The sequence below is a fragment of the Malania oleifera genome, chromosome 4, assembly GCF_029873635.1.
Source record: "Malania oleifera isolate guangnan ecotype guangnan chromosome 4, ASM2987363v1, whole genome shotgun sequence".
NCBI lineage: Eukaryota > Viridiplantae > Streptophyta > Magnoliopsida > Santalales > Ximeniaceae > Malania > Malania oleifera.
Genome location: NC_080420.1, coordinates 56673637 through 56700428, shown reverse-complemented (window position 1 = coordinate 56700428; position 26792 = coordinate 56673637). Strand labels below are relative to the sequence as shown.

General features: G+C 37.7%; 1 protein-coding gene across 1 annotated transcript in view; it reads right to left on the bottom strand.

Moving 5' to 3' along the window:
* LOC131154526 (nuclear pore complex protein NUP155) overlaps window positions 1-26792 on the bottom strand; it is a 78178-nt gene that overhangs the window by 35968 nt on the left and 15418 nt on the right. Inside the window, exons 3-6 of the mRNA XM_058107343.1 lie at window positions 22659-22785; window positions 3311-3573; window positions 434-2099; window positions 110-322 (exon numbers count right to left, since the gene is read on the bottom strand). Of these exons, the coding sequence (XP_057963326.1) occupies window positions 110-322; window positions 434-2099; window positions 3311-3573; window positions 22659-22785 (2269 nt within the window). The remainder of the gene's footprint in view (window positions 1-109; window positions 323-433; window positions 2100-3310; window positions 3574-22658; window positions 22786-26792) is intronic.

Below are 26792 nucleotides of genomic sequence, written 5' to 3'. Positions count from 1 at the left end.
TAAAAAGACTAGAATAAATATAAATAAAAATAGGTGCAAAAAAGAACAGAAACTTATTGTCAGTTAGGGTCATCATTTGGGGCTCATCAATAGCCGAAACTTGCACTACCTCCATCAGTGATGATATAAACCTTGTAGCAAGCTGATCACCCTCCTCAGAGCAAACTAGTTGATGGAATGTCAAGTGAACTAATGCCTGCCGAAGGTTAGCATCAAAACCCTGAACCAAACGAGTTACATGATGCTGGGAAAGAAGTTGAAGCAAAAACAGAGCTTCACTGGATCTAAGAAGCAACTGTCTGATGCATTCCATAGCCCTAACCTGCAGCACAAGAAACAGAATTTTGGAAAGAATATATGGGGGAAAATTAATAACAAGAGTAGCATGGACGCACAAATGCATAACACTAAGACCCAAGTGATTTAAACAAACCTCCATGGCAGCCAGTTCTGCAGGACTAAATGGAAGCCGCTGCCTCTTATTAGACACCCTGCCATCACCAGACTCAACATTCCGATAAGCGCCAAATAAGTTTCTTAACATACTCCTGTCCCCAGAACCTAAATCTGAACCAGTTCCATATAGAATGGAGCCAGTCGAGTCTCCCATACCAGCAACACAGCCATACAGTCCCCTTCTCTGGTTCCTTCTAGACCTCAGAAACTTCTCTAAGGAACGAATTTTATTTGCAAGGGCTTGCATTGCCTCAATAGACAGTCTGCATACAATTACCCCATTTTCGGACATAGCATCAGAGGCATCTAAACCACCTTTTGCAACCATAACAGGAAGTTCCCAAATAGGGAAAAGCAACCTTGATGAGCATATGCAGAGTCCTTCATGCGCACCTGAAAAAATGGGCTCAGCCTCTTGAACAACCTGTCCCATACTGAACCCCCCAGCCGCCGCTCTAGTGTTTGAAAGTGCACTACTACTTTCAAGTTGAGGCATTCCAACAACTCTTGGGTCTTCAAATGCCTCAGCCGCCTTCTCAGAAACAATATTGCTAATGAGATTATCAGAATGGACTATCTTTGAAGCAAGCAATAAACACATTGCAGCTGCCTCTCCAGCTCCGAAACGATTGAAAAAATCTTCTAAAATTGACCTTGGTGAGTTGGACTCCAACAACCGTCTTAGAATGTCCACAGGCCTATTGAAAACTACTTCCATCATTCCCATGGTACTGAATACAACAATTCTCCTCCTCGGTAAAATATGTTGGGTTGAGAGGTCACCTCTAGCCCATAGTTTAACAGAGGTCTTCTCACAGGACTCCCCAGTGCTTTCAAACCCAGAGAACTCCAAGTCTGAATAAAGTGACTGCACGACGGCTGCCGTATCTGGGAAAGGTAAAACATCAGCCACAAAAAGCATTCTACCTTCAACAGGGAGGGACGATACACATTCCCGTAATGCCCGTGAACTCCTGGCACTTGTCCCTAAACTACTTGACAGAGATGATTGTGTGCTTGAATCACGGCTCACCATCAGAAGAGAAGACATAGTTGGTGGTGATGAATCAGAGAGGAGAAGAATTCCAGAAGAATAATATGCTGTTTCAACCTTCATTGAGAGATCCTCACTTTGAGATCTACCAGCAAGGGAAATAGCTCCAAAAGCAAGTCCACTACTGACACCTAAAGGAGGAGAAGGCCTGGTTGTCACAACTTTTAAACAGCTTGGCCTACGATGGTTGGTATTAAATCCAGCCAAAGCTCCAACAGCACCACTATTTCCACTAGATGGAGAAGTGGAAAGGTACATTCTTCTTCCATCTGATAAAACAGCCACAAGGTGGAGACATTTTGACTCCAGCATAGACAAAGGTGAGATGCAAACTATAGATGGCTTTGCTGATCGATTGGATCCTCTTGATCCAACTGGTTGTCTAACTCCATAGTGTGCATCCCTCTGGTTAATCAAATTCCTTTCTTCTGCAACTTTCCTAAGCGGACCATCTCCAGTTGGCCCCAAAACAAAAACCAGTAGTCTCATATCCTCAGTTCGTGCATATAGAAAATGTCTTTCATTATCAACAACCATTTCAACAATGGGGTCAACAGCTCCAAACTTGAACACATTTGGTACAACCCACCTGGTAACAGGGTGTGTTTCAGTTTATAGAAACTAGATGCAAATGAAATTTCAATTTCAATTTCAGCTCAAAATTTCTTTATAGAAAAAGAAGAAATTCTTTTGAAAAGGTAAAAATGTACAAAAGGGATCATAAGAAATCCTCCTCACAAGAAATGAGAACAAAAAAGATAAAATAAAAACATCAAAATTATATTGTCAGCCAATCATGCTATCAATCTGAAAACAACAGCCCTCTTAAAAACCAGCTACAAAAGCAACCAATCTACAAGTCAAAATTACAATATGGTGAAGCATTTTCTAAATTCGGACTACACCAGCCGCTTCAACTTAAACCGGGAACCAGCCCCTCCTCTAGTCTGGGTTACACACAAGTTTGACTTATTTGAAAACCAGTCAAACCCAGAAAAACCTGGTGAACCAGCTGACTCCGTGACAACCAGAAATGACCATGTATTGATGTAGCTTCATATAATCCCAACACATCTGAATTCAAGCACAAATCTGCAAATAAGATATCTAGAGGAAGGAGGTAAGGAAGAAGGAAGGGGAAAATAAAAAAAGTCTTGCTATCACTTGATGAGCACAGATACTGACCCATGCATCCATCTTACATTGGGACGAGATGTGAATAGAAACAGGCAGTTGGTTGACACCTGCAACTAGATTGTATTTTTTTTTTTCCCTCTCCATTATTAGGGTCTAGGGTTCTTTACTTCTCTGGCTCAGAGTATAACGTTTGCAAATTTCTCCACAAACACATCACAATGGCAATTAGGCACATAAAACATGAAAAAATAAATAAATAAATAAGATCCAAAACATGACTTCCGTAAAACTCGAACAGAAAAGCCAAAAGATGAGGCATGCATATCTCCCACTTAGCAGGATCATTTTAGGCAATCCAACAACATGCTTCAAGCCGTAACCCCAATAACCATATAGAGGGCATGTATACAGAGCAGAACATCATGCTGATGCCATAGTTGGATCAGACAATTCAAATCATTTGAACCATCCAAATCCAGAAGCAGACAGCCATCCAGTTCATAGTCCAGTCCATGTTTGAAAACATGGATATGTAATTACATCCAAAACGTAAATTTGAATTTTACAAGGACCAAAAGCTCAAGCTTGGGTTAAACTTCTCCTGGAAGCTCATAAAAGTCCCACTACAGAGTGTATAAGAGGGAGACATAAAAAACAATGTACCTGGAAATAACACTACCCAATCCTGCAGTAAGGCACACTTTACGACAACGCTTATGCCATAATGATCCAGATGTGTACTGCATCTCATAAATGTGTCCATCTCGACCCGCAAGGAAAATAAGACCCTTGTCAGTACAAGCAACAGAAGTCATGGTGACTCCATCAGATGGTATTGTATATTCTGGCAAAGGCTGTAGAGAAACCTCTTCATATGGATCTGTTCCATCACCCCTTCCAGAGCAGCATACTCCTACAAGAATCAACTGACAACAAGACAAAGTCGATGAGAAACAATATAATGGTCAGCCTGTCAATGAGAAAAATTAAGGCAGGCAGATCAACTCAAGATAATCTTTAAAGAATGATATTTAAACCATGAATGTTTTGCTGGAAATTATGGCAATAAAAAAAAAATTAAACATAAGGCAATTAAATGAGATAGATTGATGTGAAGGAGATAGATTGATGTGAAAATGTCAGGATATAGACATCCCGTAGGCAAACAAAAGGCAAAAATGTGTGAACTCTCCTTTCTAAGAGATGAGATTTTAACGACTGCCAAACAACCCTGACTAAAGGGAAAGATAAAAAAAATTAAAATAAACAAAATAATAGAATTGAAAACAGTTTGAAGGACTGACTCAGGTAATGACAAAAATTAGCCAATCTTTGGACTCCTACAATAACATTGGTGGGGTACTTCAGACAGTGGTCACATGGGTTCAGATACAAAACAAACTGCACATGCCAATACCTAAAACATATCCAGCATGCAACATCACAAAAAGAAACAGTAGAACAGGAATGTTTGTCAAATGTAGTGTAAGATTCATCCAAATTCAACTTAAAAATCCTATGAAGTACCTTGGTTTGAAGAGAACCACTGGTGAATCACAAGATCCTCTCATCAATGGCATACTCTATGAATCACATTAGTCTGGCAATGTTTACTCCATGAGTCTCAAGCTAATAAACACAACATTTTAGTAAGCTATAACTGTTATATGGCTGTGAATAATGAACCTAATGCAACAATTGAGCCAATAGTAAGTAAATTTACTAATTTAGCATGATCCAATGCGTACTTGGGATGGCAATCTGATCCTAAGAAAGCGTAAGTCAAGGTATGACTTGAGAGCACGCTCCTTAGCTCCCTTGGAGGCCAGGATTTATTGCCCCAATGAGAAGGAAAGAGAGGAGAGATGAGCAATAAATCCTGATAAATCAAGCTAAAAACACCAACAAATCCAACTGGAAATCTGAAAAACAAATCCTCCAAAACAACTGCAGAGGCATTGAATGATTGTTAAAAGTACATGCATGTCTCCCCAACCAAAACAATGAGTCAGATTTTTCATGCAGCCTTACTAGCCAAGAAATTTGATTCAAAGCAAGAAGTGATGAGGTACGCAGTCATGTCGTGTTAGAGAGAGAAGATCTCTTTCTCTCTCTAGGAGGGACGCACGGCTTGGACTGAATCTGCTCGCTGAGTTCTTGATTTGTTCGACCATGGGGAGAAGTTCAACCTCCAAGGCTATTTCAGCATTTTTTTTGAATAAGGAACGGAATTCTACCCTTGATTTCATCCAAATAATGGAGGAAATCGATCTCTTTGGGCAGGAAAGAATATTCAACAGATACGAAAGGAGGTTGACAGACTCACTGCAGCCACCAACCGATTTTCACGAAAATGAAGCTTCTTCCGAAGATTCAGAAGATGATGAAAGAACCAACGAGATTGTAAACCCAGTTAACAATTCTCAAATCGGTTCAAATGTTAAGCAAATTGCAGATCTGAAATTGCAGAAGGCTATGGGACTCGAAGAAGCTCCATCTAGTAGCAGATCAAAATTTGAAAATTCAAATCTGAAGTTGCAGAAGGATACGGGAGTGATTGAATCTGCTTCCTGTAGCACATTGAAGGAGGAGGAGGTAGATTGTGGGCCTTGCAGTGAAGAATTTACCTCTGAATATGAAACTGAGACAGATGGAGATCGCGAACAGAACCCAGGGGAATCTTCCTCTGTAGATCTGGACGAAAATGATGAACAAATGTTTGGAACAGTTGGTTGGACCGTCCACTGTCCTTCTGGTGTTCATGCACCAGGTGCTCGACGCAATGACACAAAGGAATTGGGAGGGAAGACAACTACTCCCTCGGGTAATAAGAAGACAGGCGCAGCTGTTTGGGCACCTGTTGTCAACCAAATGCAGCAAAGGGAGCAGATGTTCGTCAACCATTAACCCCTGCAGGTGTGAATGTCTCAGTTCCTGATTGTGCTACCACCGCTTGGCCTCAAAATGTGAAGAATGCAGAGATCCCAAAGGACATACATGGGAAAAGTGGGAAGCAATACTCTATTGGGAACGTTGTAATCTCAGTTTGCACTCCAGGTGCTCGGCAAATATCCACAAAGGGAATTGCTGAAGGTAATAGTGGCACAGTTGAGTCTTTTGATACTAGTGCACCACGTGTTCGATTAAATGCTGCCAAGGGTGCTACTAGGGTGAATCCAAAGAATAAGGGCAATGCAGGGGTTAGTATTAATTCTACTAAGAACCCTTCAGGTGTTCAGCCAAATGATGGTAAGGACTTGGCAGGTGTTAGTAATTCTGGTGCTTGTCAAAATGCGACAAATGAAGGTGATAAGGAGTTCTTCATGAAGGGGAACAAGAGGTTCTCTTGGGCGGATTTATTTGCTAAAAATAGGCACCAACAGAATTGTAATGCTGTCCCTAAATTTGCTACTGTTGGTAAAGAAGCTCAAATTGATGATGAAGACTTTGACAATACAAAGAGGGAGTGGGAACACAGCTTGGTGGGATTTTTTGCAGGTAAATTTCAAGGAAAAGCTGCCCTCAACCTAATTATTGAATCTTGGCATGCAAAGGTTGAAGTTTTCCACCATATGAGTGGTTGGATTATCTTTAAATTTTGTAGTGAAGAGGACATGTTTCAAGTGCTTACAGGGGGCCCTTACCTTGCATTTGGCCATCCTCTGTTGCTTAAAAGGATGTCAGACTTGTTTCAATTGATATGGAGTGTCTAAGCATTCTCCCAGTTTGGATTCAGTTGAGAAATCTTCCCCTTGAACTCTGGTCTTTGAAGGCTTTGGGGAAAATTTGCTCTGTTTTGGGTACACCTGTGTATGCAGATAAACTTACCACTAACAGGGAAATGCCTTCATACGCGAGGGTTTTGGTTGAGATTGATGTTTCAAAGGACCTGGAGAAGAGTATCAAGGTTAGACTCTCTAATGATCGTTCATTCACCCAAGATATAGTTTATGAAAATGTTCCTAAGTTCTGCTGTTACTGTAAAACCCTTGGCCATGCTGAAAGAAATTGTAAAACCAAGAAGGAGAAGGAACAGTTGGAAGCTAGGAAAGCTTGCCCGGGTGATGACCAAGGAAAGAAGACCATTGAACCTGTTGTCACTGAGCATGCTATAGTTAAGGGTATACAATCAGGCAGTGATGCAGGCAACCCTGTTACTTCTAAGGTAGATGCAAAAGCACCAGCAAAGGACACAAGTTTGCATTTGAACGCCAAGGAAAGTTGCACTGTAGGTGGTTCCAAAAGTAAGAATTCGACTGGGTGCACTGCTGCAAACTCTACAATAGATTCTTCCTCTAAGAAAGGTAAAGGTGAAATTGGAAAGATTAAAGGACTCCCCTTGTGACTACGGTTAGTGGCATAAATCAAGGGGTTGATAAGGCACAAGGTTGGACTGTTCATCCTGTGAAAAGTAAGAATAGGAATAAGGGGTCTAGGCCTCCTTGAGGTCTGTTGATCTTGTGTTCCCTTTGTTCTCCGGGTATGCCCAGATTTCATTGTACTTGTTACTAGGTTTTTCCTAGTTTTGATGCTGCTTGTTTTTTTAAGCCTTTGTGCCCAGGGTATGCCCAGGTTTGATTGTACTTGCTTCTAGGTTTTTCCTAGTTTTGTTTGGGAGCTTTGGCCTCCCTGCTCGGTGTATGTTCGGAGTTTTCTGTACATATTCCATTTGATCAATACAATTTACCCATTACTGATTAAAAAATAAAAAGAAATGATGAGGTATGTGTTAGATGTAAGTTGGAAGCTTCATGGTGAAAAGGCTTATCGTTATATAAACTGAAATTTTCTCCACTATGTCTTTTGACAGAATAAGCTTTGCAGGCGTTTGCATTAAATGGGTCCATCCTTGCACCATCACAGTATTCTATCCTCATAAGTCTAATGGCTCCCTTTATGGTTTCTTTTCTCCATTGTTATTTATTCTTGTGATGGAGATTCTTTGCATTTTACTTCTTTTGTGTGCAGATGGTGCTATTATCTTTTCAGCAATGAATGAAAACGAACTCATTTACATGAGGTGTATTCTTCTTTGGTTTCAAGAAATTTGCAACATAAGGGTGAGTTTGAGTTAAGGCTTAAAAATGAGTTCATTGTCCCTGGACAGCAATATGAAAAACGTTGTTCTGTTGGGGAACATTCTTGGTTTTAAAGAAAGGAAACTTCCTATTTCATATGTTGCCTTCCTTTGGCACCTGCATAAAAGGATACAAGTATCTCAAATCCTATCTATAGTAGGTTTGAATGGAGAATAGCTGCTCAGAAGAAAAAATGGCAATCTAAGGGTAGAAGATTAACATTCATTAAAGAGCAAACTTTCAAGGATTCACATGCATTTTTTGTTCTTATTTCCCATTCCTTCCTTAGTGACCAGGAAATTGGAAAACATCTTTTCATTTCTTGTGAGGCAGTGAAAAGGAAGAATTCAAGTATCATCTGGTTAGACAGGGAATTATTTCTCCCCTATTCAATAATAGGGGTTGCGTATATTTAACTGGGTTCTTCTGGCAACATGTCTTGGACATCATATTTCCGAGAAGGCAAATCTATGGAGGAAGTGAATTAAAGGCAAGGGGTAGTTAGGAGTTAGTTGATTGTAGTATCCTAGAATGCAGAGTGTTGTCATTGGAAGCACATGAGCAAAGGTTGAAGAAGACCTTTTGAGTCGGATAAATTTGATGACAAAAGTGGAAACACAGTTTTAGTCTGGAAAGACAAGTGGTTGGCAACTTCCCTTTTTGCAATCACTTCCTTGATTTGTTCCAAGTGGCTGTGAAGAGAGGTTTCAATAGTTGAGAGGCAAAGTCATGGTGTGCTTCGTTTGTTAGTGAATTTTATTCTTACTACAATATTCTTCCTTTAGGAGGCCTCCTGGCAAAAAATTCTCACCATGACAATTTGCAATGGGAAATATTATGGTGTATAGATGCTATCTTTGCAAAGGACATGCAGAGACTATCGATCATCTACCTTTGCACTGCACTTAAGCTGGTTTATGCTTCAATTGGGGCCACAATGGAAGCAAGCAGCAGAATGTGTCAGATGAATTGAATGTCTGGGCAGGAAGACAACATAAAAAAATAGTGACATCTAAGAAGGAATCCCACACAGCATATGTGGTCACTTTTGACGGGAAGAACTGGAAATTCTGCAAACCAGAATTGACCTGGGCAAGCCAGTCCGAACAAATCAAACCTGTCTAAACAGGGGTCAAAGGTGGGTCAACCCAACTCTTTGCTATCAAGGTTTTAAATTTCGATTTCGACTCGAATTTCGAAACTCCAAAAGTACAGAAATTTCGACGGAAATTTCGATTTTGATGTCAGTTTCAATTTCGATTTGAAAAAATAACGGAAATTAGTAGTAAAACATAAAATTCTTTGTGAAACTTTAGAAATGGTTAACAAACATAATAATATAAATTTTAGGACTAATATATAATAAATTAAATACATCTATATTTTGTATGAGATGGAAAAGTTGTAAAGTAGCAAGTGTATCAAACATATTTGTGAGATAAGGAACCAACTCTGACTTGCCCAAATTTATCTTTAAACCAGAGACCGCCTCAAATCACGTAAGTATCACACGGAGAAAAAAAAATCTGATCCAGATCAGCGTCACAAAAAATTAGAGTATCGTCCGCAAAGAGAAGATGACCACTGGTTAGGAGAATGAATTAAATGTCCTGAATGGTTGCATGTTCATGGAGGACGATTATCCTAAAGGCTCCTGCAGTTTTCAAGAAAGTTTGAAGATTAACTTAGAGTGGTTGATATATGCTCAAGAATGGGGGCTTCTATTTTCTTTTTCATAGAATTCAAGACTTTTGAATTCTCAGTTGAGGAGGGTGGTTCTTATTTCATGTTATGCATTTTTTAGCGAAATCGATACTCTCTCCGATCAGTTTGCAAGGGCAAAGAGAATGCAAAACGTTTTCTAGCTATTGTGGAGGAGCTAATGTCCAATGTAATTCCTAGTAATTTTGCACGAACATTCAGAGATGGTGAGAAAGTATTTATTTTGCAGCTGGGATCCAATGCACATGGTTGTTTTTTAATGATCTCAGAACTTATACATGGCCGTCGGAAAGGATTTCTAGTGGTGCCAGAAGGAAAACTGGGCAGTGGGTGGAGAGGGTTTTGATTTCATCTACGGAAAGCCATTGCCCCAGAGACATTAGCCAATAAACATATTAGCCAGCAAACAAACATCCCAATCTGCACTTAAACTCACAGGGGAGAATTCCAAAACTTTTCTGTTGGCAGCGGTGGAGGGGGGTCGGAGAGATGATGGTGGTAGCAAGAATGGAAAGCAATTAATGTCATATTCTCAAAATTCAAAATTGAGAAATCATAGCCACGATATACGTGATTTGGGTACTGGGAAGGAACAAGCAAAATCAAAGGCTAATATTTCGGTGGAAATTACTAAGAATGTTAGTGGTAACGCAAACTCTTGTGTATCTCCCAATATAAGACTCAGATTGCATAGTGGGACAAATGGGGAATGAGAGGTAATATGGTCCAAAGTTACTCAAGCTGAGGAAGTGGGTTGTACAGAGAAGATCAAGGAAAACAATAAAAGTTTTAAGCCAAAAGCTCCCTTCAGGCCGAAGCCTATACCTAATCCCAAGCCCATCTCAGTCTGGCGGCCCAAACCAACACAAGCCCTTCAAAACAATAAGACCCAAAATCCATAATCGTCATCTTCAACCTTGGGGAGTTCAGTGAGAAGGGGAGATGTTATGGTTCTCGATTCGAAGCAATCTGAAGTTGATCACCGAAGCGCATCGATGCTAGCCCAGTCGATGATATCTTCCGATGACGCCGGGACTGACAATATCGGCACCGATGAGACCGATACTGAGCACTTAGGCTCCGACGAGACCGACATGGAGCACTTAGACTATCATGAGGCCAATAAAGAGTGCCTCGGCACCGGTGAGTCAACAAACACATCCGATGGTGAGAAAAACTTGCAGCGAGACATTCAATTGATTCTTCAAGAACATTTCGGCAATATTTTCAGGAAATGAAAAAATTCTGAGCACTGGGTGCTTGAGCTGCGAGATAGAAGAAGAGTTGCGGTTCCAATTCAGATTTCTTTGCCACCTGGGAAGTCACAGAGGGTTTGGAAGAGCAAAACCAATTGTCCTTGGTTCTGTTGAAGCCTGCAGATATTTTGGAGATGTTACCAACTCAGTTTGATGGGAATGATGTACTTGTGGAGGATTGGGCCTCGGACAACGATACATAGGTTGCTGAGCTACCTAACGAGAGGGGTTTGTCACCTTTAGCAGTGGAACCACTACCCCATTCTTTACCCTTGACTATGGAAGGACGGGAAATTGTGGATGTGGAAAGTCCAGTGAGGGAAGTACCTTATTCCGAGTGGTACCAAAGAAGATTTAAAGGGTTTGAAAAATTCCTGGGCATGTCCTTACAAGGTTTGGAAAATCAAGTAACCACCTTTTTGCTGACTGTTGAGGCTAAATTACACCGTAGGGCAACCTTGGAAAAAAATGCATGTGACTTGAAGAGAACTGGTGTGAAAGGTTTAAGAGAATTGAAAGGTTTATTCAGGTCAATTAATTATGGTTCTATTACATCTAGGCACAATGGTATTAATAGGGAGCGGGCTCTCTCTTTTTCTAAATGAATCTGAAGATACTTTCATGGAATGTTAGAGGATGGAATGAGGTTGAGAAGAGGCTTCAGATACGTAATTTGTTGCGTACATGGAAACTTGATATTGTATGTTTGCAAGAGACTAAACTTTAATGGATTACTAGAGGAATTGTCCTAAATATATGGAGTTGTTCATACGTAGACTGGTTGTACTCAGGTTCAGAAGGTGCTTCTGGAGGAATTGTCTTGATGTGGGATTGAAGGGTAGTGGAAAAGGTGGAGGAAGCAGTGGAGTATTTTTCTGTTACATGTAAATTTAAAAATGTCAGTGATCAATTTGAGTGGGCTTTCACAGGTGTGTATGGGCCAAATTTGAACAAGAGACGTAAGAAATGTGGGAGGAGCTGACAAGGCTCATTAGTTGGCGGGATTCGCTATTTAATATAATCCGCTTCCCATTAGAAAGACTAGGGGCTGTAAGTTATACTCGGCTAGGAAAATGGTTGAGGAGCTGATAGGGCCAATTAGTTGGTGGGATTCGCCATTTAATATAATCCGCTTCCCATCAAAAAGACTAGGGGCTGTAAGTTATACTCGGGCTACGCATAGCCCATGAAAGAGATAAAATCCGAAAATTCATGCATAGCCCGAGTATAACTTATAGCCCCTAGTCTTTCTTATGGGAAGCGGATTATATTAAATGGCGAATTCCACCAACTAATCAGCCCTATCAGCTCCTCCCACATTTTCCTACGTCTCTTGTTCAAATTTGGCCCATAAACACCTGTGAAAGCCCACTCAAATTGACCACCGACATTTTTAAATGTGCATGAATCCGAAAAATACCCCACTGCTTCCTCCACCTTTTCCACTACCCTTCAATCCCACATCAAAACAATACCTCCAGAAGCACCTTCTAAACCCAAGTACAACCAATCTACACCAAGGACTTAAATTTTGGTCGGAATGTCGAAATTTCGACCGAAATTTCAAATTTCGAGGGGTCCTGAAAGGAAATTGAGAGACAGATTTGATTTTGAAAAAATTTGACCGAAATTTTGAGCTTTCAGCAAATTTTGTTCAAAAATTCGAACATTTCGGCTGTCCTTCCAAAATTTTCAGGAAATCATGTGGAAAAAAAAAAAATTGGAGGGAGGAATTTTAGCGCTATTCTGAGTATTCTCAAATCTTTTTTATGCTTTTCCCACGTTATTGTGCACGTTGTGCAACCCGTGAGCATATACAGTGAAAAACAAAAATCTCACAAAGATACTCCGCAGATCCATTATTCAACCCAATAATTCCACCAACCACTACACAACTTATTTGTATAAATTAACATGCATTCGGATACATACCTCAAGCTCAAACTCTCAAAGCCTTCTTCTTCTTCCATCTTCAAACTTCAAAAAAAAAACCCTAGATTCCAAATTTTCTGCTGCCTCCTGCCTCCCCTTTGAAGTTCGAACTCCGAAAAGCCCTAGCCTTCGAATCCTCTCCTGCTCTGACCCTTCAAGTCTTTGCCTCTAGCCTTCAACTTCACCCTCCACCTCCATCATTGTCGCACACAATCGCAGCCAGCCGCAAGAACTCCAGCCTGCAATCTTCCTTTTAGCTGAGGCTCTCACAGAGCTGCGAGCAAGAAACCGAGAGAAGAGAGACGAGAGATGAGGGACGAGAGTCCAGAGCCACTGTCGCCCCTCCCTCCACGAGCAGCAGCAGCTCCACGAAATAAAAGGGCTGCAAACTAAAGGCTGGTTTATATTTTAAATAATATGTTTTAAATTTTAAGTTTTTTTACTTACTCAAAATCTCCCTTGCCCCCAATATATTTACAGCAATGCCCTCCTTCCCATTTACTATTAACTTACTACTTACTACTTACTACTTACTACTTTGCTAGTATACTAAATAATAAGTTAGTATAGTAAATAATTAGTTAATAACTAGTAAATTTAATAACTAAATAAAATTAGAATAATTTACTATTATTATCTTATTATAGTATAAATTAATAAATTATTTCATTTATTTATATATATTCATTTTAAAAATTTATTACTTAATAATAATTTTGTTAGAATTATCATTAATTTTGTAATTTTAATTTAATAATTTAATATTTCTCTTAGTTATTAATTTATCTTTATTTAGCATCTAAATATTTTTATTTTAAAATTGTAACATCCAAATAATTTTTTTTTTTTTACAAATTTAGAGAAATTTAACACCTAATCAGAATAAAGTACTTATTAGCTTAATATAGTTTAAATTATTTCATTTATTTGACTAATTTAATTTCCATAATTTATTGGTAATTTTGTACATTATCATTAAATTTTGTAAATTTGATTTAATATTTTAATGTTTGTCTTATTTATTAATATTATATTGATAATAAAACATCTTAAATAATTTTCTTTTAAAATTGTTGACTAATTTAACACCTAATTTTTTATTCATTGTTACCTTGTAGGAAAGTAAAATTATCTACAAAAATGTCTAAAGGAAGAAAACAAGATCCAGCATGGGAACGTGGATACCCAATGCCCAATGTAAAGAATGGATTTATTTGCAAATACTACAGAATACAAATGAAGAGTGGTGGTGCAACAAGATTAAAAATGCACCTAGCAAATTACGACCCGTAGCATAATATAAAATTCTGCGACAAAGTACCTCCAGAAGTTAAGCAGGAAATGAGAATTGTTTTAGAAAGAAAAACAACGGCTAAGGCCAAAAAAATAGAAAGAATGGATCAAATAAAAAATGAATTGCGTGGGAACTTGATGCAATCACAACAAATTGATGATGTTGACAATATTGCATACCCGCCTAACATTTCTTCCTATGAAAGGTCTGCATATCGTCAAGCATTATATGCTTCAAAACAGACGAAATGGGAAAGAGACCAATCTCGTAGGTTTGCAGGTAGCCAACAAGGAGGCAGTTCAGGGGCTGGTAGTGGTGCAGGGCAACCTCCGATGAGGCGATCTCAAAGCGTGAGAGAGCCAGAAATAGAGCCATATATTTCAAAGTCTTCTCAATATTACAAGTCAGATGCAACAAAACAAAGAAACTTGAAAAATTTATTCAAAGGAGGTAAAATAAAAGAAGAAATGAATAGGTTGATTTCAAAGTTTTTTATATATATGATAATGTTCCACCTGAGAAGGCAAAATTACCTCATTTTAAAAACATGATTTGGGGTTGCCAATCAGCTGGAACGGGAGTCGATCCACCGACACCCTATGAAATCAGAACAAAATACCTTGATTAAGAGGTAAAAGAAATGGAAGGCCACGTAGAAGAAGTAAAGAAAAAGTGGGCCACGTATGGCTGCACTATAATGTGTGATGGATGGACAGACCCTACAAAATTATCCATTATAAATTTCATGGTTTACTCGAAAGGAAGCACAATTTTTCTAAAGTCGGTGGATGCTTCTAACAAAATAAAAGACCATGAATACATAAATTCCCTATTAAAACATGTTGTCCAAGGGGTAGGAAAGCAACATGTTGTCCAAGTGGTGACCGATAATGGTAGTCCCTACAAGAAAGAGGGTCTAAAATTAATGAAAAAATTCAACTTGTATTGGACTCCTTGCGCCGCTCATTGTATTGATCTCATTTTTTAAGAGATCGGAAAAAGAGAGGCAATAAGCATAGTGATCTTGAAAGGGAGACAGATCACTAATTTTATATATAATCATGGATGGTTGCTTGCTACAATGAGGGAGCACTGTCAAGGGGATATTGTGCGTCCAAGGGCCACACGATTTGCTACAAACTACATTGCACTTGATAGCCTACAAAAAAAAAAAGAGTAGGTTTAAAATCTCTATTCACATTTGATGAATGAGCCGAGCATGCTCTTAGTTGAACAAAAATGGGTAAAGAAATTGAAAGTACAGTTCTTAACCATCAATTTTGGGATAGAGTGGCAAAAGTTTGTAACATTTATGAGTCTATATATCGAGTATTTCGTATAGTTGATAGTGGCCAACATTAGGAGTTGTGTTTGAAGCAATAAGGGTGATGAAAGAAGCCATTGAAATAGGTGCAAGAAGTGCAAGATGGGTTGTCAAAGTCATCAATGACCGGTGGGAAAGAACCCTTGAACATCCTCTTCATGCAGCAGGTATAAAATATTTATAAATTTCAAGAAATTCATATATCAAAATACTTATTACATATTTATATTTTACTTTATTTGATTGGCAGCTTACTTCTTAAATCCAAAATGTCAATACAAAGAAGGTGTTGGGGAAGATCCTTATTTTCTTGATGCAGTTCACAAAGTTTTTAACACCCTTGAGCAACATTCCTCGGTCCTGGATCAAATTGGAAATGAGGTATATTTTTAAAATAAAATTTAAATAAAATAAGTCTTAATCCATGTTTAATTATTCAATAACAATATTTTTTTAGATTATTATATTTAGAGATGCTAAAAGAAGCTTTGGAGAAGCAACTGCTAAAGCAACTAGGGCAACCATGGCACTTGGTAAGTATTTTTATATATATGTACAATACAAAGTTACAAAGTTAAAGTACAATCTACTAAGTAGTACATACTAACTTGTGTTCTTAAAACATCTTGCACAGCTGATTGGTGGATAATGTATGGATCAAGTGCTCCAATCCTAAGAAAGCTAGCATTGCACATTTTGTCACAAACCGCATCTTCATCAGCTTGTGAACGAAATTGGAACACATTTGCACTCATTCACATAAAGCAAAGAAATAGACTAGCCTATACTAGACTTCAGCAGCTTGTTTTTTGTTATTACAACATGAAGCTTCGAATAAGAGATATGGAGGCCGAAATGGACAAAATGGCTGAACAAGATCCCCTGGACCTTCTTGACATATCAGTTGAATTGAGTGATGAGGATGAGTATTCACTTTTTCAATGGATTAGGCCATCCCATCTTGATGAACGAGACGGAAGTCCCCATCCACAAATGGCCAAGCATGCACAAGATGACTTTGGCATTGATATTAATCAGGTAATGGTAGAAGAAGTAATATCTAGTAGTGATGATTCACAAATGAATCTTGGATCTAGATATGGAACTTCATCCACTATGCCCTCTGGTGGTGATGATGATAATGACGACGATGATGCTGGTGGTGACGGATCTAACCCCGGCGGTAGTAGTGGGCAAGGTGGTGATGGTGGGGACTATGGAGGAAATGAAGGATGGCAAGATTAGAAGATGAGGGTCCACAAAGAGAAACACGTCCAGTTGATAGGCAGTACAGTCGCAGAAAAAGAAAAGGGAAGATGCATCAAATAGAAGGGGATACCTTTTCCCTTAGTATGGAATCCATGAGTATAGGAAAAGAGCACGACTCTAATAGTTATGGTGGTTATGAATCTACACAGAATAGCTTCTCACAATCTACATATGGCCAACCGTTTTCATATGCAAATGAGTAGGCACAACAATATGGAAAATTGGCAACCACATGTCTATGGGTACGGACAAACAGGTCAAGAATATGGGTATGAGTATGACCAGTATGCAAATGCAAAACAATCCTAAGGACATACACAACAAGTTGAACCTGCAAGAAGAAATCCTAGCACACGAAGATCTTCTGGCCAAGTAGAAACTGCCATGAACTAGATGACTACGAAGGAGTATGAACAACACATGTACACCTATACTCAATATTTTGGAAATTATATGACATGGAGTGATTATTGTAAACAATATATGTCATCTCGAAATCCTAATGATAGGGATAGAAAAGATGACCTTGAGCCACCAAGAAAGTCCATGTGGTATTAAATCATTAAATGTATAATTTTTATTGAAAATGTAGTTGTTTAAATGATAATTTGTTGCCTTAAATCTTAAAGGAATAGCTTCAAAACTTTATAATCATTTGAATGTTCTTCAGTTCATAGTTTGTTTCACGATATGTAGTTTAATATCCTACACACTAGAAACTTGTCATATATGCATTTTTTTAATGTATTTTGATACCATATTAAGCATAATCATCTATTCTAATATTTCCTAAAGTTTTATTGTAAATTTCCATCATTTACTATAAATTTCTGTAATTACTTTAAATCGAAATCAAAATCGAAATCGAAATTTAAGTCCTTGATCTACACATGGACAAATCCATATATACTTCAGAAAATTCCTGTAGTAATCCATTCAAGTTTAGTCTCTTGCAAACATACAAAATCAGGTTTCCATGTACGCTACAAATTATGAATCTGAAGCCTCTTCTCAATTTCATTCAATCCCCTGACGTTCCATGAAAGTATCTTCAAATTCATTTAGAAACAAAGAGAGCCTCTATTAATACCATTGCACCTAGATGAAGTAGAACCACAATTAGTTGAACTGAATAAACCTTTTAGTTCTCATAAACCTTTCGCACCAGTTCTCTTCAAGTCACGTGCATTTTTTTCCAAAGTAGCCCTATGGTGTAATTCAGCCTCAACAGCCAGCAAAAAATTGGTTACTTGATTTTCCAAACCTTGTAAGGAAGTGCCCAGAAATTTTTCAACCTCTGCATCGTTGTCCGAGGCCCAATCCTCCACAAGTACATCATTCCCATCAAACTAAGCTGGTAAAACCTCCAAAATATCTGCAAGCTTCAACGGAACCAAGGACAATTGGTTTTGCTCTTTTAAACCCTTTGTGACTTCACCAAATGGCAAAATAATCTGAATTGGAACCGCAACTCTTCTTTCATCTTGCAACTCAAGCACCCACTGCTCAGAATTTCCCCATTTCCTAAAAATATTGCCAAAATGTTCTTGAAGAATTAATTGGATGTCTAGCTGCAAGTTTTCCTCACTATCGGATGTGTTTGCTACTTCACCAGTGCCAAGGCACTCTTTATCGGCCTCATCATAGCCTAAGTGCTCCATATCGGTCTCGTCGGAGCCTAAGAGCTCAGTATCGGTCGGTGCCGATACTGTCAATTCCGGCATCATCAGAATATTTCATCGACTGGGCCAGCATTGACGCGCTTCAGTGATCAACTTCAGATTGCTTCAAATCGAGAACCACAACATCACCCCTTCTCATTGAACTCCCTAAGGCTGAAGATGACGATTATGGATTCTGGGTCTTATTGTTTTGAAGGGCTTGTGTTGGTTTGGGCCACCAGACTGAGATGGGCTTGGGATTAGGTATGGGCTTTGGCCTGAAGGGAGCTTTGGGCTTAAAACTTTTATTGTTTTCCTTGATCTTCTCTGTACAACCCACTTCCTGAGCTTGAGTAACTTTGGACCATATTACCTCCCATTCCCCATTTGGCCCACTATGCAATCTGAGTCTTATATTAAGAGATACATAAGAGTTTGTATTATCACTAACATTCTCAGTAATTTCCACCGAAATATTAGACTTTGATTTTGCTTGTTCCTTCCCAGTACCCAAATCACGTATATCGTGGCTATGATTTCTCAATTTTGAATTTTGAGAATATGGCATTAATTGCTTTCCATTCTTGCTACCACCATCATCTCTCTGACCCCCCTCCACCGCTGCCAACAGAAAAGTTTTGGAATTCTCCCTTGTGAGTTTAAGTGCAGATTGGGATGTCTGTTTGCTAGCTAACATCTCAGGAGCAATGGCTTTCCATAGATGAAATTAAAACCCTCTCCACCCACTGCCAGTTTTCCTTCTGGCACCACCAAAAATCCTTTCTGACGGCCATGTATAAGTTCTGAGATCATTAAAAAACAACCATGTGCATTGGATCCCAACTGCAAAATAAATACTTTCTCACCATCTCTGAATGTTCGTGCAAAATTACCAAGAATTATATTGGACATTAGCTCTTCCACAATAGCTAGCAAACATTTTGCACTCTCTTTGCCCATGCAAACTGATCGGGGAAAGTATCGATTTCGCTCAAATATGCGTAACATGAAATAAGAACCACCCTCCTCAATTGAGAATTCAAAAGTCTTGGATTATACGAAAAAGAAAATAGAACCCCCCATTCTTGAGCTTATATCAACCATAGTTAATCTTCAAACTTTCTCAAAAACTGCAGGACCTTCGGGATTATCGTCCTTCGTGAACATGCAACCATTCAGGACATTTAATATCATGCTAACATCACCAGTTCGACCACTTATCTGACCGGGTGGCTTCGCTAGTCCCAGTTTTAAAACCATGGTTTTATGCACTCTCCAAAAGCTATGCTGCAGTTCATAGGCTTATTTCTTCCATCTTGCTTTAGCTTGGTTTGTGCCTCTTGATACACAGTTACACACATGTCAATGAGTCACACCCCATGATGTCTATAATGAGATAGATTCACTTGTTTATCAAATTTAAAAATATAAAAAAAAAAAATCAAACTTCATTTTTTGCGAAGTATAAATAGAAAGGCTATACTTACATTGCAAGTACACATGTGAAATGTCTAACTATACATTCCCCAAGGAGTGCTTTCATCTATCCAATAGCAGAAGTTGCTTGTCTAAAACAAGAAGAAGAAAACAATACTAAAACAACAACAACAGCCTTAAATCCTACTAGGTGAGGTAATTTACACGATCTTGGGCAATATCCTCTAATAAATGGAGAAAGAGAAGAAAACAATACACCAAAAAATTCCAAAGCATAGATGTATCAAAGAAAGTCACATGTTATTGTAGCACGGACACTTGTAATAAAGAGTTGTGTTCATGTTGGACATGTCAAAGTGTTGAAAATGGACACAACGGAACTTCTTAGTCAACGCTTCAAGACACTTTAACCCAATAAATTGCATAAAGCAAGACATTCATTTTATTTATTCATAGAAATAATTATATATTGATTTGACCAACAGGCCCTTTCTTTTGCAATAATCGCTGAGATCCTCTCATGGCTCAATATTTAATTCACAACTACTGCTATGATGATTATTTATTTAATATCATAATGAATTTGGTTATATTTACAATAGAAGTGTTCTATTCAGAATTTCTACGTCTATGAACATTTAGACTTATATATGCAGTAACATATTCATCTGGGTGCCCTATATCCCTCCACAGCATAAATCCTACATCCACCACAGCTTGGGATGTGTTAATTAGAGATGATGGCCCATAATTAGGGTTCCATACACTTGGCTTTCATGATCTAGAAGTAGAGCGATGTGGAACCAAAAGAATATGTGCTACATCGTCCCTAGTCGCCCAAGACTTTAAAGCCAAGAAAATTTTAATTATTTTTTATTTAAATTTTATCTCAAATCTCTTAGAACTTTTTATTTTATTTCCATGCAGTAAACAATTTACATTGCACAAGGAGTATTTTGGTCCTAATGTTGTACTTCCTGGTTTAGTTCACTTGGTTCCTAAGTTCATTAGCATATAAATTATTCTATGTAACCAATTCTGGACAGTGTTTTGGAATTAAGAAAATATTGGTTTTGGAATTATTGATAAGTCATGAATGCCCTACACCAAAGTGGTGCCAGAGACAGCATTGCAACCTCTGTCATGCCATCATCGACCACTGCCAACCCACAACATCAAAAAAACTACTACCATTGTAAATCAAGGTGCCAACCTGGTTGCAAATCCAACATAAACAGCTAAACCCAATCAATCTCCATCTTAGATCTCACACCTTCAAACAAAATAAAGACTCCCACTGTAAATTAAATCTACAAACCCTTACCAACCCCACCACAGAACCAAAATCTCAAATCACCATCTCATAACCTGATTGAAGCCCATACTAGATGAATCAAAACTAATCCTCATTCCATTGAAACCCCCATTTGAACCCATCAGAAACCTAAACCTTAGCCATATTTAACACAGCCTCTATCACCCAAATTGCCATCCCAGAACCACTAAAACAAGCCCTAATCCCATCTGAGCTCCTTAAATCAACCCTTTGCAAGCTGCCTTAAGTTTCTAACTGCAATTCTACAACCCAACCTTCTTAGACAACCAAAACAATTATTTTTTAGATAACTAAAAAATGTATTGAGAAAGGAAAAGAGATTAAAACCTAAAAGAGAAGAAATCCTCAAGGGGGGGAAAAAACAAGAACAACAAAATAAAAACATATAATATTTTTTTTTTTAAATCTAGTTAAGATACCCTTTCAGCAGAATGCACTGAACACTGCAGATTCACTAACTCCCACTGACCATCCATCTGTAGTTGTGGAAAACAGTTTTAATTTTCCATTTTCAGTTTTGCAAAATTTACAAAAAATGGCGGCTTATTTTTCAGTTTTCCAACATGTATCAAGCTGGAAAAAAAAATGGCACTTTTCACTAGTGGAAAATAGTTTTATTTTTCACTTCCAATTTTTCAAATAATTCAAAAAAAATGCCACCTTTTTTCCAATTTCCTAAACTTGTATAAGACGTTGGAAAACATATTTTCATTGTTTTTTAGATTTCTAATTTCCTTATAAATTTTGAGAACTTGAAAAACAAGGTGATATTGTTGTAATTATCAGAAATCAAGAAATGAATAAATGAAAATTGCTTTCCACAACTAAACAAATTCTTTATTTTCTACTTTTTTTTACAAAAAATAATGGAAAACTGGAAAACGAGGTGGCATTTTCGTAATTCATTGGAAAACTGGAAATGGGAAACAGAACTATTTACCACAAGTGAACAGGGCCTCAGTTCTGCAAGACCATATATAAAAATTTTCCTTTCAACTTCAATGCATATCCAATAATTTCAACTTCAATTACATGCATTAAAATTACTCTGCAGTGATTCCATGAAAAATGGAACTCCTAAACAAGAAGACTGCACTACAACCAATCTTAAGTGGTAAGTTAGTCACTACTGATATGGCAGGAAAAGCTCAAAAAGAATCATTTTACAGAACCATATATAAAAAATTTTCATTCAACTTTAATGCATATCCATTAATTTCAACTTTCAAATCTAAAATTACTCCATAGTGATTTCATTAAAAAGAAACAGTAACAAGAAGCCCAAGAATTAATCCACTTGAGAGTATTTGGTTCAAAATCTTTAAGCATGTGTTTCTTCTATGTCAAGGTTCAATTTGGCAAACAGTAAAAAAAATAAATGAAATTAAACCATATATAAGAAAATATGTTGCAACAAGGTTGCATAACCATGAGATTTATAACATCTCAGCCCCATATGCAGAACTCCAAAGTTGCCTGTGTATCCACCTAGAGGAATCAAAACCCACAAACTTCTCACAGTTTTTCCCATATAATGCTCGGAAATTTAATGTATCTTATTTTTCTATCAATATATATATATATAAGAACATAATATTGGACTCCTAAATCAGAATGCGTATAAAAAAGACAAATTTTGAAAGGGAATCTTGAGAGAGAGAGAGAAAGAGAGAGAGAGAGAAGGCTATGGAAGTGCCACTACCTCACAAGAAGTTGCTAAGACTAAAAGATATTGGATAGCCTCAACAAAAACGCCAGGTTTAGATTTGGCAAGGCCAACAGCACATATGGCTTGTTCATCCCCACTATATTCAGGGCATTGGCCATCCCTAATCAAGAAGAGAATGTTAAGAGCAAAAAATGAGTTAGCATACAAAGATAAAAAATACACATAGAAAGAGATATCACCAGAAAGATAAATAGTACTCATCAAGCATATAACATCAAAATCACTAGTTTACTATGCACTTCAGGGATGAAGTATAGGGTAGTGAGGGTATTATTTTTTGGATGGGAAATTAGGGGATACTTACAAGGGCCAATCCAGCATATTCATCTAGTGGGAAGAAAGCTTAATAGTGTAATTTTCTCATTCTAATTTCTAAGAAATATATTAAATATAAATGTATGTGATACATAATTAAAGCTTACAAAACTCAGCTCATTCAATTAAAAAATAATAATAAACATTTTACATGGACTAAAAACATTCAACGCTCAACAAATCCATTTCCTGCCTCAATCTCTCAGATTTCTTTCTCTCATGACACAATTAAAGCTTATCAACAATTAAAACTCAACTCATACTATTTACAAAATAATGAACATTTCGCATAGACTAAAAACATTCTCTTTAGAGGCATTTCAACACTTGAATAATCCACTTCCTGTTCCAATCTCTCAGATTTCTTTCCCTCATGGTTTTAAACAGGGATAGTGAGTAGCATAATGTAGCAGTAATGGGTGTAGTGGGAAGTGAGAGCAGCTGATTTGACGTAATGGGAAATGGGTGTAATGGGCGTGAATTGTTTTCAAGCGCGCAGCTCTCATGCATATTGGTATATTTGCATGTCTCAAGCTCTTCATTCTGATTAAAAAGAGTTTGTGTAGTTTGGATCCTCTACTCAGCTTACTTTTTTTTATCAGAAAAGAGAAAATATATTTTTATCTTACGGCTTCAAAGGGATGCCAACCCATGGTACAAAACATCAACCACCCTGTAGAGTGTCGCAAACATCAAGGATTACAAAATGATCATTAACACGTTCCCACTAAGCCAGCTGGAGTCTGGAGATATCAGTAATCCATTGGGCTTTGCAGGTCTGAAGCGGAGTAGATGAATCTTTGAAGGCTCTCTTATTTCTTTCTTTCCAACCCCACCAAAATCTGGCAAGAGGGATGAGGTTCAAGCCTTTAGCTTCTCCTTTGTGGCTCTGACGCCTTTCCAAGCCCAAATCTCCCCTCCAACTGAATTTTCCATAACCCACTGTTGCCCAGTCAAGGAAAGAGGCAAATTCCACATGTTCCTTGCCCAGGGGCAGTGGAGAAGAATGTGGTTGACTGATTCTGCGTCAACCATACAGAGAAAACACTGATTCATGACTGTAAGGCCTCTTTTCTGCAGATTGTCGAAGGTTAAAATATTTCCATGTACGGACTCCCAAGAAAAAAAGGCAACCTTTAAAGGAGCAGCTGTCCTCCAAATGTGAATCCAAGGGGAGTTATTGCAATTTGTTCCCAACGGTGAGAGCTTCTTATAAAAAGATTTAACAGAGAAAATGCCATTAAGCCAAAGACCATTTTGGCTCATTGGGGATGTTTTGGTGATGGAAATTGCATAGAAATCTGTAGAATTCATAGTGTGAAGTTCCCAATCTGCCACATTACTTGTAAAAGGAATGTCCCAGAAAATCCCCTGATCAGTGATTTGGAGATGATGACTGATAAGGGCATTTTTATTTCAAGCCAAGTTGTAAATGGAAGGAAATGCAACTCCAAGATTACAGGTCTCATGCCACACATCATGCCAAAAATACACATTCGCCCCATTCCCCACTTGAAATGCCACAAATTAAAAAAAAAAAATTCATCCCATCCTTTCCTGATGAATTTCCAAACACCCACTCCATAGGGACCTCTTCCATTGTGCATTGTCCAATCATTGTGCTCTAGCCCATATTTAGAAATAATAATATTCCATCAAAGGTGGTCTTTCTCCTTCACAAACCTCCATAACCACTTCCCAAGGAGAGCTTTATTGAAAGTGAGAAGGGATTTCAACCCCAGACCTACTAAACAAGTGGGTTGTTTGACCACTCCCCATCTAACAAGGTGGTTTTTAAACTCCTCCCCTAAGCTTCCCCAAAGAAATCTTCTCTGAATTCCCTCCAATCTCCTAGCAACTAAGGCTGGTAAGGGAAGCAGAGATCGGAAATAAATTGGAAGATTTGTCAAAGTGCTTTTGATAAGAGTGAGTCTACCTCTTTTTTATAAGAAATTTATTTTCCATCCTACCAGTCTCCTTTTAAACTTTTCAATTATAGGGTCCCAGACTCCTTTATCTTTAAATTTGGCTCTGAGAGGAGACTGAAGTAATTAATGGGAAAGGTTCCCATCTTACAACCCAAGAGACCAGCAAGAAAAGTCCCCCACATGTTCTCCCCCATTAGAATAAGCTCACTTTTGCCAAGGTTCACTTTTAAGCCTGAGACAGCCTCAAACCCTAACAAAATACATCGGAGGTTAAGGATATGAAGGGGATCACCTTCACCAAGAATAATAGTATCATCTGCGAAAAGAAGATGAGAAATTTAGTAATTCTTCCATTTTTGCCCACCTTCAGACCTCTAAAGATCCCTCTCCCAGTAGCTTTCATCAGCATGATGCTAAGCACCTCCATGACCAAAATAAATAGAAAAGGGGACAAGGGATCTCTTTGTCTCAAGCCTCTCGAGGAGCAAAAGAAATCAAAAGGGCAACCATTAATGAGCACTGAGAAGCTTGGGGTTTTGATACATTGAGCAATCCAACTCCACCAAAGCTCACCAAAGCCCATTTTCCTGAAGAGATAAAGAAGGAAATTCCGGTTGACATGATCAAATGCTTTCTCCATATATAGTTTGCACACTATTCCCCTTTTTCCCTCCTTCAAATAGGCATCCACCACTTTATTCAACTTACTAACATTGTTTAGTAAGGGCAACAAACTTTAGACTTGTTTTAAACAGCTATTGAAAGAAAAATTATATATATTTTTTCACTTTTTCATTAATCATATGTTTGATAAATTAATTAAAAAAACAAAAATCCATTATACACTCCACTGATCCATTAGCCACATAAGACATACAAATAATACAATTAATTAAACAAGTTCTATTATTTTATTTGTTAAAATAATTAAAATCTTATAAATTTAGACCAAAAATTTATATTGTATAACTATAATCTAAGCTTTATAAAAATAATACACAATCATAAAATTCATCATTAAATAAATAAAGTACCAACAACTTTAACAAGAGGGAAAAAACTAGAAAAGAAAAGAAGGTTGAAGTTGAAAATATCGAAAAGAAATATCAATTTTTAATATTATCAAAATAAATATTTTTTACAAAATATTGTTCGTACTAATTAATGCATCTACGATGAATATTAAAAAAATAATAATAACTTTTGTATCATTATCATCCGCATTATAATCTCTCTCTTTTAGCATAACTTGTCATGGATGGAGGAGGGCAAAGAATAATTTTTAAATACATTTTTTTTTTGCCGTAACATTCCTGTAGCGGTTACGTAATGGCTATAGCAGACCGTTATGTGATGATAGCAGCCTGTAATGGCTGCTGCGGTCGTGATTTTTCTTCCCACCAGTATCAAGAACCCAAAAAACCATTACATAACAGAGTTGCAAGAGTTGCAACCGCTATTTAAAACCTTGCTTTCCCTCATCCAACTTTAGTCAACTAGTCTTAATATCTAGATTATACAAGCAACAATGAGAACTTGAGAGAAGGAAGAAAAAAAATGAGAAGTTTGGAATTCAGTAGATAATCATAGAGAATTTGAGCATGAAAAAAAAAATTAAAATGAAAATGGAAAGATATTGAAACCACAAGCTTAGATTGAGCATTTTAACAAAATTTAGGGAGATGGGTAAGGAAAAATCATGAGGAATAGAGAGGAAGACTCAGCTTTTTTGGCTAAATGGGGGAGTGGGGATTTTGAAGATATAAGTTCTTACAATTTCAATATCATAATACTTTTTAAAATATCAATATGATTTTAGAGGATTGGTGGTGATGGTTGACTCAATGAAGGTTTTTCAGGATTT